This window comes from Asterias amurensis, chromosome 22, assembly GCF_032118995.1.
Source record: "Asterias amurensis chromosome 22, ASM3211899v1".
Taxonomy (NCBI): Eukaryota; Metazoa; Echinodermata; class Asteroidea; order Forcipulatida; family Asteriidae; genus Asterias; species Asterias amurensis.
This window is the reverse complement of record NC_092669.1, coordinates 4,626,560-4,646,320: the sequence shown is the minus strand read 5'-3', so window position 1 is coordinate 4,646,320 and position 19,761 is coordinate 4,626,560. Positions and strand designations below refer to the sequence as shown.

The following is a 19,761-nucleotide window of genomic DNA, read 5'->3' as shown; positions in this document are numbered from 1 at the left end:
ACGATATGATAGCTTGATGTGGTGGTTTTAATCAATATTCATAATTAATACCTGGGTCAGTTTCTCCGTTTCGATTGGTTGATGAGTGGACATCACACATCGGGTGTTTAAACGAATGATTTATAATCACAGCCAGAAGTGTTTAAAACACAGTTAGCCCATGTGTGGCCATGCCACTGAACCAGCAAAAGGAGTATACAACATGGATTTCTGACGTTCTAACTTCGCTTATAACTTTGTATTTTAACCAAGTAAGCTGAATTTATCCCAGAAGGTTTGGGGTTTCTGAAGCTCGGTGAAATTCAGGGTAATGTGTTCGTCTCGGTAAAATTATCAAGGACCAGGCATCGGCGGGCCTAAACCATTAGTTTTAAAACCTCTTCACCAACACATTGATTCCCCTATTTTTTCTTTCTCGAACTATTTCTCTCTTTCAAACTCTTATTCTTTTAATAGACCAGAAAAATAAAACTTTTACATTTCACTTTGGCGTTTGCTTTTCAAGAAATAAATTGTAGTCAATTTTTTAGTTGCGATCTTAAACTCTAAAGTTACGCAGTGGGCTATTGATATAGCTGAACACAATAAAAAAAGTTACATTCAGGGCAAATTGGTACTTGAAGTAGGCGTACAACTTTTTATATTTTAATTATCTCTCAAAACCTCATTGTTCAACGCAGAGGGCGCTGTCTCCAATTTATGCCAAATTAAATTGTTTTACCGAGAGACCGCTGTTTTCAAAATCGTGTAATTATTTTAAGTTGTCACTGCAAACATGTCGTCTGCTCAAGATGGTTTTAAAGTCAAAATGTTTTCATGCGTATACCTTCTGCCGTATGTGCATTATACTGTCTCGAAATCGAAAGCTCCCTCATAACATGGGCTGGAGGAGGATGGTTCAAAAGAGGGCGCTATATCAGAAGAAGTTTAAACATAGTTTGCACCTGAAAAAAACACTTCTGATGTCTTTTTTATATAACTTGACCCAAAAATTTAAACGAGCTTTATTGAGGGAATTACTGGTATTTGAAAAAATAGGCCGATAAGGGTGGTTTTATTAGAACTTCGCAAATTGTTGACCAAAGTGCTATGGCTTACCCCATGTGATCTTGTCCAAATTTGGCTAATATAAATAATGTGCAAGTCATACCCCCTCGTGATTTTGTCAAATTCTTGCAAATTTCGACTTAAATGCAAGCCTTTCCGATATGTGATGGTGGAAAGAGATTGCGTCCCTTCACTATAAACTCTTCAAACATAAAATGGAGATTAATTGATGATTAACATCTGAAATAAGGAGGCGTCAAGACAAATTAGATTTCAGTATTAATGTTATTGATGAAATAGTTAATATTAACAATGAATTTCTTTGATATAGTTTGTTGGTATTTGATCTGGAAAAAAACCCAGATACATAACATAGTGGAGTATACTTTGATCGTTGTGAAACTCCAGGCTTGTTCAAATGCATCATATTAATTTATCTCAGTGGTACGTTAGGGCTGAGTGGACATTAGCATCGGACTGAAGCTCTGATATGTTTGACCAGCAGAGTGCGGGTTCAAGGCATGGTAATGACACTTGTGTCCTTGACGACACCGGACACAATTGGTATTTGTCAAAGACCAGTTCACTGTACTTATATTCTCACTTGGTCCCAATGATGTACACATCAAATAACAAATCTGAGAAAATTTGGACTCAAAGGGTCACTGAAGTTGCAAGATAATACTGAAAGAAAAAACACCCTCGTGCACAAATTTGTGTGCTTTCAGATGCCTAATTTAAGGCTTCAGGCCTGGAGTTTAAGAATTAAGTGAGAAATACCCCTTTCTCAGAGACTTTGTTACTTCAGAGGGAGCCGTTGCTCAATTTTTTTTAAACTATCAACAGCTCTCCATTGCTCTTACCAAGTAAGTTTTTATGCTACAATTATTTTGAGTAATTACCCAAAGTGTCCAGTACCTTAGAGCAACACAGTCATAGGTGCCTGATATTATAATAATAATTTGGGGGGGCTAATCATCCTTACTCGCAGCTAAGAGCTGAATTGCGAAGGACGCGGCTACAACGTGTTCGAGAAGCAGGCATGCAAGGGCGCATTCAGCTGCCAGCCACATCAACCCATTATGACCACAGAGTACAGCCAAGATCGAAAGTGTTTGATTTTTCCCGAGGGAGGAAAACCGGAGAGTCTGGAAAACCCTCGTGGCACAGCAGACAACCAACGCACAACTCAACTCACATATGGCCCCGACCGGGAATCGAACCGGGGTCACCTTGGTGAGAGGCAAGCGCTTTACGCACAAGCCAACCGTGCAAACAATATTATATTGTTCTAAATAATCGGTACATTATATATGAGCCGTAGAGGTTACACAACTGAAGAGGTTACACAACTTGTTCTTAGAAGAACCACCTTCTCAGAAACAACCGCTTCTTTTCAGAACAACCCAAACTCTAGTGTCGTGGCCGAGCAGTGAAGAGCACCGAATTCAAACTCTGGTGTTTCTGATCAGCAGAGTGTGGGTTTGAGTCCCCAGCCATGAAACTTAACCATTGCTTCGTCCTTCAGATGGGATGTAAAGCCATTGGTCCCATGTGTTGTGTAAATGCATGTAAAAGAACCCACTGCACTTTAATCAAAAAGAGAAGGGGTTCGCCCTGGTGTTCCTGGCTGGATTGGCAGCATATTGCGCCACAGCACCTTGTAAATCATGACATTGTGCTAAGAATTATGTCTTATATATCAAACTTCGTCCCACTCCTTGCAGTAATAATACCTGGCGCTTTGTATCCTTTGGCAAAAGGCGCATTATAAATACAGTTATTATTATTATTATTTATTATTAACTCTTCAAAGAGATTGCTGTGAGTACATTGTATTGCCGCAAACATTACCGAAGGAAATGAATCATCTCAACAGTTTTTAAAGGCAGTGGACACTATTGGTAAATACTTAAATTAATTGTTGGTAACAAGTAAGTGGGTGAGGTTGATGGTACAAAACATTGTGAGAAATGGCTCCCTCTGAAGTAATGTAGTTTTCGAGAAAGAAATAATTTTGAACGAATTTGATTTCGAGACCTCATCTAAAAACACACAGCTTCGTGAGACAAGGGTGTTTTTCTAACTATATTATCTCGCAACTTCGACGACCAATTGAGCTCAAATTTTCACAGGTTTGTTATTTTGTGCATATGTTGCGATACTACACGTGACCAATATTGTCCACTGCCTTTAAACAAAACTATAAACAACATTATTTGTACAGGACATAAAAGCTGCAATGACTCTTCAACAATTTGCAAAAGAAATATAAAAATGTGTACGAATTTACAGATCAGCATGATTAGACAGGTGAAGGGCGCCCTCTATTTCTAGTAGTCTTTTTTCAAGCGTGCTGCGATTTTCATCGGTTGAAGCTCGACCTCCAGATCAGGGCTGGCGTAGTCTGATGATGAGTGACGTCCACATCCCTAATAAGAAATAAACACGACAGAAACAAAAATAAGAAATCTCTCTTATCATTATCTAAGTTGTGTATGTGTGCGTGAATGTGCCGTAGAAATCAAACCAGGAATGTTACGTGCTGCATACTTCGATGATATACGCGTTTGGACGGGCATACGGTTTGCCCTACAAGATGGCGACTTTTCATAGCAAAAAGGGGTTATTCAATACGTTCTAATAAGGCTAAAGGTAAATTATAAACACAAACACAAGTCCGCCGGACTTGTCCAGTCATGAGTTTACTCAAAGTCACTGTCCTTGAGCCAGCTCTCCAGTGCAAAGTTCAAGCCCTGCTATGGCCGGGAGCAAAACACGACTTACCTGGGACTTTCTGAGTGGTGTCGGAGTGTGGAATGTCTTGAAGGAATGCATCACTTTGGCCGATCTAAAGAGAGGAACATATTCAAAACAGGGGAAAATATTAAAACCAGGGGAAAATTATTCAAATCAGGCCACAAAGTTAAAGAAGAACTAAGTCAGTCTCAATATTTGATGCTTCAAAAAAAAAATAGTTTTACCCTTACAGTCCAAATCCCAATTCCACAGGACTTGGGGTGGTAGGCCCATAAATCAGTGCTCAATGTCTAATCCCAGGACAAAGTAGTTACGGTGAATCTTCTTGCTCAAAGAAGCATTGTGCCACAACCGGAACTCAAACCCTGGTCAATGGGCTAATAACATCCCTGTAATCTTTCTCAGTTCCCTGTGGAATTTACAACCCCGGCCTGCTGTGGTGCTTGGAAGGCTTTTTCACACAGAGCATCAACTTGTACCCTCACAGTCACAGGTACTCATTATTACCCCTGGGTGGGGAGAAGCAATTATAGTAAAGCATCTTGGTCAATGACACAAGTGCCACGACAGGGATTCAAACCCACACTCCCATAACTTAACCACCAGAACTTGAATTCGATGGTCTCAACCACTCAGCCATGACATCCTACAAAAATTAATGAGTAATTTTCAACATACAAAGTAATTGTTTTATTTCATACTTGCTGAGGAACCGTCGTCCACTTGGCGTGTTGAGTGAGCGGATGTTTTCTCGACTGGTGAGCTGCCCTCGTTCCTCAGAAAACCTGGGACTAAATCTAACGGCCTTATTTGACGAGCGTCTTTGAGATGACTTTTGAAGCGAAGTTGTGAACGGATTCAAACTGTTCAGAGACAATGGTAAAAAATGGGTAATTGTTTTTTTTTTAATACACTTTTCTGGAGCACTCATCGATTCCTTAAGTAAATAAATATGGTTACATCCCTTGAATATTTTTGTTTGAACAAAGAAAATTTTACTAGAATTTATGACCTCCAGATCCTGTTTGTCGTTGTTCAACTCCAACCCATTTTATAAATTACACATACCTCTCCTCTGCAGCAATAATACAAGGAGATATTCTCTCCTCGTCCCCCGCCTGAAGCTCAGGTTTGGTTCCCAGCTCTGAAGATCCATTGGTGATTTCATGGTGGCTCCTAATTGAAGTCTGGACTTCCCCTACCAGGCCGGAGGTAGGTTTACTGAGACTGTTTTCCTTCTGGGGACGGAAAAAATACAGGGTTCCTCGACTTAGTGCTTGTTTAGAGGCACTCAACACCAATTACCCAAAATAATTGTTAGCATAACATTTTACATGGTAACGAGCACTAGAGGGCTGTCGACAGTATTAAAGAAATGTGAGAAAAGGCTCCCTCTGAAGTAACATAGTTTTTTAGATAGAGGTAATTTCTCACTCAACTAATTATAAGACTTCAGGTTTTAAGCCTTTTATTAGGCATCTGAAAGCACACAAATTTGTGCAACTGCGATGATTTGTTTTTGTATGCATAGATGGGACACATCAAGTGAGAGTATTGGTCCAGTGCCTTTAAAGGCAGTGGACACTATTGGTAATTGTCAAAGACTAGCCTTCACAGTTGGTGTATCTCAACATATGCATAAAATAACAAACCTGTGAAAATTTGAGCTCAATCGGTCATCGAAGTTGCGAGATAACCATGAAAGAAAAAAAACACCCATGTCACACGAAGTTGTGTGCGTTTAGATGGTTGATTTCAAGACCTCAAGTTCTAAATCTGAGGTCTCAATCAAATTCGTGGAAAATTACTTCTTTCTCGAAAACTATGGCACTTCAGATGGAGCCGTTTCTCACAATGCTTTATACCATCAACCTCTCCCCATTACTCGTCACCAAGAAAGGTTTTATGCCAATAATTGTTTGGAGTAATTACCAATAGTGTCCACTGCCTTTAAAGACACTAGACTTGATTGGTAATTACTCAAAATAATTGTTAGCATAAAAACTTACTTGGTAACAAGCAATGGAGAGCTGTTGATAGTATAAAACATTGTGAGAAAAAGCTCCCTCTGAAGTAACGTAGTTTTCACGAAAGAAGTAATTTTGATTTTCAGACCTCAGAATTAGATTTTGAGGTCTCTTAAAATCAAGCATCTGAAAGCACACAACTTCTTGTGACAAGGGTGTTTTCTTTCATTATTATCTCGCAACTTCGATGACCAATTGAGCTCAAATTATTACAGGTTATTTTGTTAGTTTATGCATATGTTCAGATACAGCAAGTGAGAAGACTGGTATTGGCCTAATGACCTGGCACTAATGTAATAACCATTGAGACCTTATTGTTAAAGCACTAAAAGCAATACTTACTATTAATATTAGAAATAATAACTAAACAAAATTATCATTACACTTGAAACTTTACCTTGCTGTACGACAGCTCGGTACCCGTAGTGTCTTCGGTGCTTAACATTATCCCATCATGCACTGGAAGAGTCATGGTCAGGGCACGGAGTCCCTCCCTCCACGGCGACGAACAAGAGGTCATCGACTCCTCAAACCTGGTCCACCTCACAGAACCTGGCACCTTAGCTTTCGATGATGTCACCTTCTTGCTTTGTAATGCAGCTTTACCGGCGAGAGCATTGGGTGCAAGACTTAACTCTGTGCTGATCTTCTGGTCTGGTGCCTTACTCTTTGTCAGCAGCAGCTCCTTGGTTAAGGGAGCAGATTTATCCTTAACGACATTGGGTGCAAAACTAAACTCAGTGCACGTTTTCCAGTCTGGTGCCTTGCCGAGGACAAACGGTACCTCTGATGAGTTATCCTGTATTGAGAAAGGTTTTGCGGTACTTGGTGCCATACTCCATGGCTGGGTACTTGCCTTGGCCATTCCCGGCGTCCTCCGTCTTGTCAGATTGGCTCGGTTTGACGCTCTGGTTCGAGATGCGTGAGACATCTTGGAAGGCTGAGTCTTCCGAGAGCTTGAGGATCGGAAGAGACCAAGAACTCTCTGGAACATTGTGGTCTCATCACCTGAAAATATAAAATAAATGTAGAAATTTAAAAGCAAAGTTTATACAGAAACATAGAAACATAGACAGTCTCCTGACGATGACTAGAGCAAGCTAGTCGAAACCTTGAGGCAAATTTAAGAACTGACTCCGCGGTAGTACAGTTAATTACGATCCTGTAAGCTAAAGTAGTAGTCCCAGCCTATGTTCTATACCATCCGCCCGGGTAATAGTTAAAAAGCAGGACAGTTCTTTTCAGAACTGAGAAGTCTCCCGAACACCCGAACAATCTACTGCGCGGTAGTAGAATAAAGAAAGACAGTTCTCTAAGAACAGAACAAACTCTACCTGGCAAGTAGATACACACATGGTGTTACCGCAAACCATATTATTGATACCTCACCATGCAATGCCTCAAATCCTATAAACATAGAAATGCTACTTATTCTTCTTTATATCAAATGCCCAGGTTTTGCTTGACTTGTATTGGGCGGCCATACTATGTGTGCAAAGTTTATACTGAACTTTTTATGTGACTAGGCAGTAGCACATGCTTTTTCACTATTATACAGGGATGCTTTTCGATGCTGGACTATAGCCCAGCTAGAACACTTGGACAGAAATTTGAATGGTCCACGTATGTTTTCAACTAGCATTTGCTTCATAAATTTGATTTGATATATTGACAAAAACAATGTTGCAATCAAAGGATGATTTTGTAAAACGGTTTGACTTACTTTTATCTTCCCCACGAGGGCGTTTTCCTGCTTGCTCAGAATCGTCAGAATCCGATTCCAAATGCCGCCGTCTTTTGCGCCCTAAAAGTGTTGGTTAAAAGCCAACCATTTATTATCAACAATGCACCAAATTTAAATAAGGAACAACTTCTTTATCGACAACAATTTCTGGTTAAGAAATGGATTCTTCTTCCACTAACCAACCGGCTGTTCCTTGTCATAGAGTTGTGTACTTCACTGTTATAACTAGTTATTACCAGGTTAAGGATCCAAAAATGTTCAGCCACGTAGTAGGTATTTCACCTGGTTTAAGGACTGGATTCTTCAGCCACCAACTAGTTATAACCTGGTTTAGCTGAACACTCTCAGTCCACTAAATTATTATTACCTGGTAAAGGGTTGGATTTTCACTGCTAACTTGTTACTACTATCTTGTTTAGGATTGGATTCTTCAGCCACTAACTAGTTATTTTTACCTGGTTTAGAAACAGGTTCTTTGGCCACTAACCAGTTATTACCTGGTTTAGGATCGGATTCTTTACCACTAACTAGTAACTAATTACCTGGTTTAGAATTAAATTCCTCAGCCACTATTGCTTGCAGAGCATCAATCTCCCATTTGTCTACAGTCATTTTCCAAATCACTGGCAGCAACGTCTCAGCACTAACGCTGTGTAAAAGAAAAAAGTATTGTGAAAAAATTTGTTTTATTTCTTTACACAAAATTGTATTACCAATGTTCACTACAGACCTTACAGATTTGCAATCTCTGTTTTTTTGTTTTTTTTTCCCCTTGCTGTACCCACGTTTTCCCCACTGTTTTGCTCAAATTTCCCCCGACTGTTTCGCTCAAAATTGAAAAGAAAAAAAGAAGGGAGTTTGGGAACAGAAACTTACAGTTCTGGCGGTGGATGAAGAAGCTTTGGAAGGATGCGTGACATGTCGGAAGTTTGAAGAAGTTCGTCTTGGCTCACTCGTAGGACGGCCAGGGCGACACGAAATATCGTACTAATACCTGAAATAAAAAATAAACATGTATATATATTTTGTTTGGTAGGCTTGCTGTGGCTTTCGGAAAAGTGGTTGGCACTCTTCAGTAGCGTTCAAAGTGGTTTATTCATTAGCCATGACCTCATCATACAGCAAGGCTACTTTGACCTATTAATAACACTCCATAAATAGCTCACATAAAGTTATAAGATTAGTAATTTTAAAGGGCCACGTCAGGCTTGGACTCTCCAATGAAAGTGAAGACATGAGTGCCACTACGACTGGGGGACTTAAAGGCAGTGGACACTATTGGTAATTACTCCAAACAATTATCATCATAATACCTTTCTTGATTACGAGTAATGGGGAGAGGCTGATGGTATAAAACATTGTGAGAAACAGCTCCCTCTGAGGCATGAAGTGACGTAGTTTTGAAGAAAGAAGTAATTTTCCACGACTTTGATTTTGAGACCTCAGATTTAGAATTTGAGGTCACGAAATCAAGCATCCGAAAGCACACAACTTCGTGTGACCAGGGTGTTTTTTCTTTCATTATTATCTCGCAACTTCGACAACCGATTGAGCTCAAATTTTCACAGGTTTGTTATTTTATGCATATGTTGAGATACAGCAAGTGAGAAGACTGGTCTTTGACAATTACCAGACAGGCTTTAAACCCTCACTCTACTGGTCAGAAACACCTGAGCACGAGTCTGGTGCTCTGAACCGCTAGTCCACAACAATTGCTTTTTTTTCAAATTACCATCCAGTAAGATAAGATCCCATATCGTCAGTACAGTATCCCAGCATGGGAAAGACGTATAGAGACACATGAACCAGGGCGTGACGAAGGTTAGGAGGTGAAGCTCCATCGATGCCTAAAAATTACACAAAATAAAACAAGTTGCAATATTTAATATGATGTAGAACGAAACAAACGTGAAATATTGTCTTTAAAGGCATTTGACACTCCTGGTAATTACTCAAAATAAATTGTTAGCATTAAAATTACTTGATAAAGAGCAACGGAGAGCTGTTGGTAGAATAAATCGATGTGAGAATTGGCTCCCTTTGAAGTAAAATATTTTTTAGGAAGAGTTAATTTCTCACTCAAATAATAAAAGACTTGAAAAATGAAAAAGCTTACAAATTTGTGCAAAAGAAGGGTGTTTTTTCTCTTGCACCTTCAATGAACAATTGAGTCAAAGTTTGAACAGATTTGTTATTTTAGGTATGTTGGGAGAAAACTCTTTTAGGGCCTTAGTGAATTTTATCATGGCAGTATTGGCTACATTCATAATAATAATAATTGTGGCTTCTTATATAGCGCACATGTCCGTCATCCAGTGACGCTCCTGGCGCTGTAACATACAGTATATCCTGCAAGATGTGGAACTACGTTTTGAATTATGAGACCTAATTCTGATAGCACCATGTAATGTTTTACAAGGTACTGTGGCGCAATTTGCTGCCGATCGAACCCCTTCTCTTTTCGATAAGTGCACTGGGTTCTTTTACATGCGTTACATAACACATGGGACCAACGTCCCATCCGAAGGACGAAGCAATGGTGAAGTGTCTTGCTTAAGGACACAAGTGTCACGGCTGGGGATTCGAACCCACACTCTGCTGATCAGAAACACCAGAGTTTGAATTCGGTGCTCTTAACCGCTCGGCCACGACACATCCACTTCCACATTTTGCAACTTGGTGACATAATGCAGAGAGTCCTTAGCTTAGCCCTTGCCTTCTTTACTCACCAAATGTCTGGCAAACTTGGGTAGTCTGTTGGTGATCAATTTCTGGAAGACGGCTGCATGCTGTTGAATCCTGGATTTGTGAACAATTTTCAACAATAAAAAATAACGAAAATAATAGTGGTTTCTTTTTGTAGTGACATATCCATCACTCAGTGACATTCAGGATTTTCCTGCAAGGTGGGACTACATTTGAATTATGAGACCTCCACCTTTAACATACAGGGGTGAGAGTCATTACTAACGAAAAAGTCTGAAACTTGGATACAAATTCAAAGGTATGTTGAAATGATGCCAAATAGAGGGTCAAGTCCGATTCATACTTCCTGTGAATGCAAAGCGTATATTGATGTCACAGGGCTGCTTTCGCAGCGAATGTTTCCTTTCGCAGGAGTGGAACACAGTTCAACTGTTGCGAATAATTTATTGCAAATTTGTAATGTCAAAATTTGTACCATGAACCAGGCTTTAGATTGAATCAACTTTGTCATAAAACAGAACCAAACCTTAAAAGAGACTGGTCAAAGTATCCTGACAGATATTTCGGCTTCTCAAACAGCGCCACCAACGCCCAGAATGCCTCTTCCTCGTTCGACATCTGCATCAGAAGCATGCCGGCAATGTATGACATCCCTGTCAAAAAAAAACGAAACAGAGAAATCCAGAAAAATACTGAGCAGTAGGTCAACAACTTGTTAGAAAAAGATGTTAATACTTTAAATGAAATACAGAAACAAAACTGTTAATTATACTCGCATGTTATAATACCAATGTATATTTGATTTACCTTAAAGCCATTGGACACTTTCGGTAAACAGTATTGTCCAAGGCCCACACTTCGTGTATCACAACATCTATATAAAATAACAAACCTGTGAAAATTTAGGATCAATCGGTCATCGGAGTCGGGAGAAAATAACAGGAAAACCCACCCTTGTTTCCGAAAGTGTCCAATGGCTTTAAGATGGATCATTCCATCTTTCTACTCCTGAAAAATATTTGCACCATTACACCTCATAAACATTGGTTATTTGTGAATGTTTTTACCTTGGCAGTAACCGACTTGTGGATTATAGAGAGCGTACACAGCAAGAAGACGGAACAACGAAGCTCGGCCTTCTTTAGCCTCTAAAGAACCATCGATGAACAATCGATGAGAAGGAAACGAACGATCTACAGAAAAAGGGGCGGGATAAAAGTTAATCTAAGTCAAATAGGGTATAAAGGGGAGGTATGCAATTGGATCACCTCTTAAAATTAATGACAATAAAGACTTCTGGTTCAAAGCCTAGAGCAGCATTTGATAGTGTAAAGCATTTTGAGAAACATTTCACTTTGAAGTAATGTGGTTTTGTAAGGATATATCAGTTTTTATCCCCCTAAATTTGAATTGGACAATTGCTGGCATCCTGCTGCCTGGCCATCAAAACTAGATTTTAAAGTAACGTCTCCATGTGTGGTATCTAGACAGTGGTTATGGTGATGTGTCATGGCCAAAGGTGTTTCTCATTTGCAGAATATGTCCAAGTCCCGATCTTTTGTCCCTGAGCAAGATACTTTAAGCAGTAGATCCTGTGTACTAGGATTGGAAGTTCAAGCTAAAGAACCCAGAACACTTATCTTAGAAAAGTAGGGGTTAACCTCTGTGTTTCTGGTTCACATAGCAAGCACCTCTGTTTACAGGTTTCCTCAAGCTTGCAAGCTACAGCATGTACAGTGACTAAGTTCTCTTATGAGGCATCCTTGGTTTCATTACCAGAACAGACTAACAAATAATAATAATAATATGGGGAACTTATAATGCGCCAAGTGACACTCCTGGCGCAGGAACCCTAACAAAACTAACAACTAGGAACTAGGTAAACAAAATAAACAGAAGGAGAAACAGCTGATTAGACATTAGAAGAGATGGCTTTTGAGTTGGTTCTTGAATGTGTTGAAGGAAGTTTCCTTTCTCGGTTTGATGGGGAGTGAGTTCCCTAGGGAAGGACCAGACCGAGAGAAAGAGCGGTTTCCCCAGGAGTGATGAGAGAGGGGTACTCGGAGAAGGTTTGTGTCCGAGGAACGAAGGCAATGGTTCATGGCGTTGAAGCAGCTCTTGTAGGTAGGTTGGTGCTGTGCCATGGTGAGTGCGAAAAACCAGAACCAACACCTTGAAAACAATTCGCTGATGTACAGGAAGCCAGTGAAGTGCATTGATAACATTATATAAACTTACCGACATCCACAGTAATTTGGCGAATAACTTGCGGTGGGACGACATGATCCTGTTGCGTGTCGGAGGCCCCAGACATTTCCAGAAGCCCCTCCTTTAGGCAATACTCACTGATTCCTAAATCGACAAGCTCTTGCCGTATCAACCTCACACTTTTCTGAAGAGAAAGAAGACAACTAATTACTACCCCAAAACTTGCTGCAGGCGCAATATAGTAAAATTCATGCTGAAAAGATTGAAGGATTGTGTCACTAATGTCTGATTGTGTTTTGTAAGCAACTCATGTTGTCGTGAACAGTCGTGAGCAGATACTTTTAAGTAGGCGCGACTATTATTATGTGGTAGTCCTGGGCCCAATTTCACATCGCTGCTTAGCGGCCGATTTTGTAGTTACTGTGCGATTTCCATTATTAGCGCTGCTAACCGTAAGCACACGAAAAGGCATGCTAACCTTCCGGTGCTTGCCGCACGATGATGTCACAATGCAAATCTATGGTAAACGCGCAATATGGCCGCACAATTTTTCTGCTAACCTGTGAAATACCATTGCACCTTAGTAAACTTGTCTGCTACAGTAAGCACGACAATTTGCAGACCATTAAGCAGCGCTATGAAGTTAGGCCCCAGGGTGGTGGCACGAACTGAGTGGTTGAAAAACGGTAGTTAGCGACTCGACTAAGCATTCAATTGACCCAACTCACCTGAAGTCATATAGAATAATCATGGATGCACCATATTTGTGGACAATGTCACTGTGCGTTATTCAGTGAAGTGCGCGTTTTCACGTAGTCGTAAACATAACTGCCAACCAAAATGGTGAGCGTTCGAGAGTCGCCGCTTGTGACTTGCGTGCAAGGGGTCACTAGTCACGACTACGCCACTAGTTGCCCAGGCTTAGTGAAAAGGTCTAAAGAGTTTGAATACCTGGTAGCTGAACTTTGAAGTCTCTTTCAGGTTCCTACAAGCCAGTAAGTTCAGCCACAGTTCCTGTCTCATTGACGGGGGAACACCCTTTCTGATGAGTGATCTTAGTCGACTGCTGCCATTTATCTGAGTCCAAGACCAGTCCGATAGCACACTTTGCCATGCTTCGATGTGTGCTGGACTGTTGACCAAAGTGTTTATCCTGACAACAAAAACAAATAAATAATAAAGTAATGGCCTGAATAATTGATACTTATAAAACAGCACTTTGATATAGCACCTCACAATCATATCCGAAGCGCCACGTGGGTCACATGAGTCGGGTTGCCGATTGTGTCTCATTACAAATATTTATACTGGTCATGATTGCCTTTCTGATTCTTCTGTCGACGAGCAGAGTATACTGTGTGACACGTCAAGACCAAACCAGCTCTTTTGAGAGCCAACACTCCCTCAAAAGAGATTTTTACACCACATGGTTGTACTCGCAAGTTTACTATTCATGTTTATATTTATAGCTACTCTTATGATTGCCTTTATAAGAAACTTACTCTTCTTCCGGATGATGTCTTTCGGAGTCACAGAAAGTGTCTTCGCAGAAGACAGCAAATCCGTGCTGATCGTAGCTTTTGACTCCCTCAGGAAGCCTCGTTTCAACTTTCATGCTGGATCTAAGTTGAATAAAATACTGAAAGTCAAGGGCTAGAACTCAATCTCCAAGCAATCACTACCCCTCCCCCACCCCCCCCCCCCCCCCCCCCAACCCTAAAATTATCAGCCACTATTCTATCAAGATCATCATAGTGCACTTGAATTGAGTTGAAAGCATTTGTATGAACATGGAATAATGCGAGTATTTAGAATTTTACGAAAAAATTACAAAAACAGAATGAGAATCCCTAAATAAATGACAGTTAGTTAGTAGGAAGAGTCAGACGTCCTATTGTTCAAATCATTGGCCCAGCTAAACTGAAATTTGTTTTTGACCTAGCTCTTCTTCTTGTTGCCCACTCTTCTCACTCAACTCTCCTTGGCCACACAGTTATGTGTGGGGCTAGCTACATGAGCTAGGAACAACTTTCAATCAATTGACTTCGTTTGCTCGGGGAACGAATAAATTGTGGAGGGTTAAGTCAAGGGCCAACTCACTGTTCTTATTAGTATGTAGCCCCCCCCCCCCCCTATACTGTACAAAGAGTGTGCACATTTGTACGTGTACTACGTATTTATAATAAACAACACTCAGCAGGGTCAGCAGTTTATAAACGAGCGAGTCGATGGCAATTTCTTCCACCGCACTTGTGGTTGCCTGCAAATCCATCACCAAATTCGACAATTACCCATCTATAGTCTCTACCATTTTGAGTAAAATACTTACATTCCTTCTTGCTCTAGATCCATGGACTTAATTTCTGCTGATTGGAATGTGACGAGGGCCTTGGATCGACAGAGCAGGAAAGGCTTGTCAATAAATTTTCAAAATGAACCGCATTCAGTTTTTTGGGGGGCGCACGGCAAATTTTTGTCAACAAGAGCGCAGCTTCGACACTTGAGGGCGCTATATCAACTTACCAAGTACACGCCAACTTCAACTTGTCAAACTTTTCTGTGGGAGAAATGGGATCTCATTTTTTGGAAACAAAGGTGAGTTCGAAAGTTTGTTTTATTTAGACTAAGTATGGGCTGAGTAAAAGAAAAGGCCTACTGATCCAAACATGTAAGCGTAACATTAAACATGGCATTGCGTAATCAACTTATCTACTTCTGTAATCTGTTTATTATAAACTAATATATAACAAGTTAGTTTATTATTTTGACGTTTACATTAATAATATTCAACTCTTGTTTTTTTTTTTTACATGTAAATACATGTGAATTTTATAAGTGTTGTCCTCTCTCTTAGGTTTAATTACCCCCTTTTTAGTATACCACATGGCTGGGCCCAAATTTCCAACCATATTGAGTTATCAGAGTTTCCTCTGAACTTGTTTGTTGCCTTTACTTTACTTCATTCATGTGTACTTCAATGCCCCATGACCTAAAAACCTCTTTTCGAGAACAAGTTTTCGATTTCCGTCTAAATTATTGTTTCTACAGTGTGTAGTCGTTTTTACGTCGTATAGAGAGTTTGAGTTGTGTAAATGTATAGGGACATTGTTTGTGCTGTGTGGAATCCATACTATTTTGTTGTGAAGGTATATTAATAACAATGAAATTAATCGAGAGATAAATAATTTATTTGGGGTCACCAGAACTTGCGAAGGGTCAGATTTCGCAACACAAGAGTACGTGAACTGCTTCACACTACTCACTAAGATCTTCCAACTGTGCATTATAGGAGAAAAAAAAACTCAAGTATTTTGGTCATGTTGGCAGAATGGGCAATGACCGAAGAAAATCACACAGGCAGGGCCCAATTTCATACATCCTGTAGACTAAGCACAACAATTTGCTTAGCATGAAATTTCTTCCTTAATAAAAACAGGATTACCAACAAAAATAAAATGTTCACGTGATTTTCGGGATAAACAGCTGAATGCCAGTAACAAGCATTATGTCAACAAATTAAAATTTGGTTGGTTATCTTGTTTTTATCAAGGAAGAAATTTCATGCTAAGCAAATTTTTGTGCTTACTACAGGCTTAATATGAAATTGGGCCCAGGGGCCAATTTCATGGAGCTGCTTAAGCAAAAAATTCGCTTAAGCATGAAAATAGGTCGCTTATTTTACACATGTTACTGGCAAAAATGTCATGCCACATACATTGCTTGTGACTGGTATTAAGCTGTTATTTACTTAGCATAACAATTGAGATTGAAATTGAAATTGAGCTCAGGTAGCAGACTAGACTTCATTTCGAGTCTAAGACTGTGGTTATTTCTCTGCACTAGCGCTAGCCACGCAGAATTCCCCCGCAGAATTGCTATCACACGCTTCGTCTACATCGTAGGCCAATGGGAATGACGGAGGTTAATCTGCAAGAGGGCGCTATTTCGGGCAATAATGGGTGCGTTCGTTTAGCTTCCCTGGGTCGACCCCGGTGTGTGGCGTTTTGTTTTTTTTCAAGGACGAGTGTGTGCAGATAATTACCCACTTTCGTCCTGAAAAACAAAAAACGCCACACAACGGGGTCGACCCAGGTGAGCTAAACCAACTCACCCATTGTGTTGGCTATCGGGTAGACTAAAAGCCATTATCACAGACTTGGAACCAAGTGAAGGAGCAGACCCAGTCTGAGAGGTAGACCGGGAAAACGATGGCTGGAAGATATCAAGCCTTCTGTGAAGAGGCTGACATACCATCTGTGGCAGCAGCAGGACACCTTGCAAGCAACATAGACCTATAATAATATTGGGAAGCCCTCTCTGGGACCTACCTCGGGTCGGGAGAGGACGGCTATGATGACGATGACGATGACGATGATGATGATGAAATAGTTTAAACACATTTCTTGCGAGCGCTGATATGATGTAAAGTTTCAAAAGTCTTACAGGGAATTTATATTTGAAACTCGTGTAAAAGGACTGCCAAGTATACAGTACATGCAGTACTTGCCTCTGCTCGGAATGGAAGGCAAAACAAAAATTTGTTTAGCGTCGTGCCTTTTTGAACAAAAAAGGAAGGAGTTTTTTTTTTTTTTTTTTTTTTTTTTTTTCATTTTGTCTATTGCCGCCCAACAGTTTTTAACGACAACCGGTCGGGCTTTCCATAAAAAGAAGAAGACCCCCCCCCCCCGCCAAGGAGGAGGCGGCCTCTAAAAAAGGAAGTGGGCGGGGACGCTAAAAACATGATTCTTTTGTTTGACTAAACCAGAATATCCACAGTGTGATCGAATACTCAGTTGTTTACCTCTTTGGTTGTTCTATAATTTGTGTTTATTGAACAGTAATTGATGGAAACGAATCCACTCGTCTGGAAAAAAAAAAATAGAAGACGATCCTGATCGAAACGTGGAGTTGAAACCAACGGTTCTTTTCAGAACCACCACAACTCATTATAGAGATTATCAATACATTGGGTTACCGCAAACCTTATCTATCATTATTTACACCATGCAAAGTTTCAAATCCTACTGCTTAAAATAACATCAAGCAATGACGTAACATCATTCTTTGACAATGAAACCGGAAGCACTAACTGAAAAGTTGACACTGCGGTTGACATGTGTGTAAACCGCAAAGAGAACATCCGGTCCCTTTCAACGGACATAACATGAAACAAGTTATTAAAGGGAGGTTGCACATTCATTTTGGTAATTACTTAACAAAATTAATGGCCATAACAACGTACTTGGTAAAGAGCTATGGAGAGATAATAATACAAAACATTTTTTAGAAAACGGCACCCTTTGAGTCGGATGTAGTTTTAGAGAAAGGGCCATTTTCGCCCCAATATTTCGAAACGAAGCATGAAGCCTTTCTCAGTCATTTCAAAGCACACAAGTCTATGCATAGATCATATAGACCTGGGTCCAATTTCACGGAGCTGCTAAGCACAAAAATTTGCTTCGCATAAAATTTCTTCCATGATAAAAACAGGATTACCAACCAAATTTCCATTTGTTATCTGTTGCTTCTTACTGGTATTCAGCTGTTGTTTGCTTGTCCCTCGTGCAATAACACACCACAATCTCAGATTTAAACGTTAATTATAATTATATTATCGCCCAGTCTCCAGTATTTTTCTATAATCGCTTTTTAGTGTTTTTTCTTGTAATTGTATATAGCCATTGTCTGTTTTGTAATGTTTTTAATGTGTCAATGTTTTACCTGTATGCGAGCATTTGAATTACCCTTTTTGGGATCTAATAAAGATTATTGTATTGTATTGTATCACGTGGAAATTTGGTTGGCATTCCTGTTTTATCAAGGGAGAAATGTCATGCTTAGCAAACTTTTGTGCTTAGCAGCGCTATGAAATTGGACCCTGGTCTATTGCATGGAGGTATATACTACTTCATGGTCTATGCGAAACAAGGGTGTTTTTTTTTCTTTCATTATTTTCTTGCATCTTCGATGACCGATTGAGCCCAATTTGGTTTCACATGCTTGTTATTTTATGCTTGTGTTGATGCACACCAAGTGAGAGGATACCAGTCTTTGGCAATCAAACGTGTTTCAGCGAATCTATACTTTTTACAAAACTTGATATATCGGAATATTACCTGTCAAGTGAAAATACCTCATTAAAGAAAAAACAGTCCCTGAAAAAAAACATAATTAAAGGTTGTTGTCGGTGTTTTGTTGGAAACAAAAAGGTCGATTAATAATAAACTTTTCGGAAGGTTCTTATTGAAGATGTGGATGAATCGATGCATAAAAACAACGATGCGTCATCACATACACTCTAGACTTCTCTTTTTACCAATCAACGAGCCGGCAGCATGTTCTTCGTCTAGTTTGTTTCTTATCCCCCTGAACCAGAGAGCCGCCAGCCACCCCGGGCAATTTTAGTTCCAACCATCATTTGCGATCAAGTAAACAACCTCTCATATAGTATAAACACATTTAACGGCATTTGTGAACGTATGATGTGTTTACAGGGGCCATTCTGTGCGCGATTGTCACCCCTATACACTCCCGTATATCGCAGAGTAATTAGGTTGTTGTGTGCTGGTGGGGATAATAACACTGCATGTTGGAAAGAATATCCCCCCCCCCCCCCCTTTCCAGCGTACACTCGGATCATAATAAGTAAAGCTGGAAAACTATTACCTGTTCTCGGCCCGCGTATTTAGATCAAACACAGGGATTAGAGGCAAATCTCTGGCTGGTCCATTTACACGATTTCTTGTGCAAGTGAAAGGAGCGTGGTTGACTTGTGTAAATATTTATTATAATGAGCTGTGTTTTGTGTTTGCGTGTGTTGTGTGTAGGTGGAGTTAAAACGTCCATGTGAAAGGAAACAGTTTGGGGGCCCAGGCAATCCCTCTTTATGCTCTTTAGGTATTGTTCGCCACCCCGTGTGCCATTAACTTCTAAAAGGGTTCGCTGCGAAACTTTTGGAGAGAAACAGTTTGTGCTAATTGTATAAAAAAAAAAGTCTTGGCGCTTATAGAAAAAAAATACGGACTCGGGTTATTTTTAACAGGACTTTTTATGGTGTCTGTTTTATAACGGTGGATTTGTCTTGAGGTGGAGTTTTGTTTCGTTAGGTATGTGGTTTGATGGCTTGATGAGAAGGCGCTGACATTTACACCATGGTTGGACCTCTGTCTTTTCTCTATGGTTAGATGATGGTCACGACGATACACCATAAACTGTTGTGACCAACTTAACCCGTTGGTTTGTACCATAGATATACAGTGGACCCTTCTC

The 19,761-nt window shown here is 40.1% G+C and overlaps 2 protein-coding genes across 2 annotated transcripts in view; one reads left to right on the top strand and one right to left on the bottom strand.

Moving 5' to 3' along the window:
• Positions 1 to 1,385: 1,385 nt before the first annotated feature.
• LOC139953887 (uncharacterized) lies at positions 1,386 to 14,945 on the bottom strand. Its single transcript, XM_071953486.1, has 16 exons — positions 14,822 to 14,945; positions 13,995 to 14,114; positions 13,444 to 13,645; positions 12,523 to 12,676; positions 11,352 to 11,477; positions 10,811 to 10,937; positions 10,308 to 10,377; positions 9,311 to 9,425; positions 8,455 to 8,572; positions 8,121 to 8,227; positions 7,558 to 7,638; positions 6,232 to 6,842; positions 4,876 to 5,045; positions 4,509 to 4,670; positions 3,835 to 3,898; positions 1,386 to 3,479 (listed from the first exon to the last, which is right to left on the bottom strand). The coding sequence occupies exons 1-16, from the start codon at positions 14,842 to 14,844 to the stop codon at positions 3,381 to 3,383; spliced, it is 2,349 nt and encodes a 782-aa protein (XP_071809587.1). The 5' UTR covers positions 14,845 to 14,945; the 3' UTR covers positions 1,386 to 3,380.
• Positions 14,946 to 15,004: 59 nt separating this feature from the next.
• LOC139953885 (signal peptide, CUB and EGF-like domain-containing protein 2) overlaps positions 15,005 to 19,761 on the top strand; it is an 84,533-nt gene continuing 79,776 nt past the window's right edge. Inside the window, exon 1 of the mRNA XM_071953484.1 lies at positions 15,005 to 15,087. The gene's annotated coding sequence lies outside the window, so the exon portion shown is untranslated. The remainder of the gene's footprint in view (positions 15,088 to 19,761) is intronic.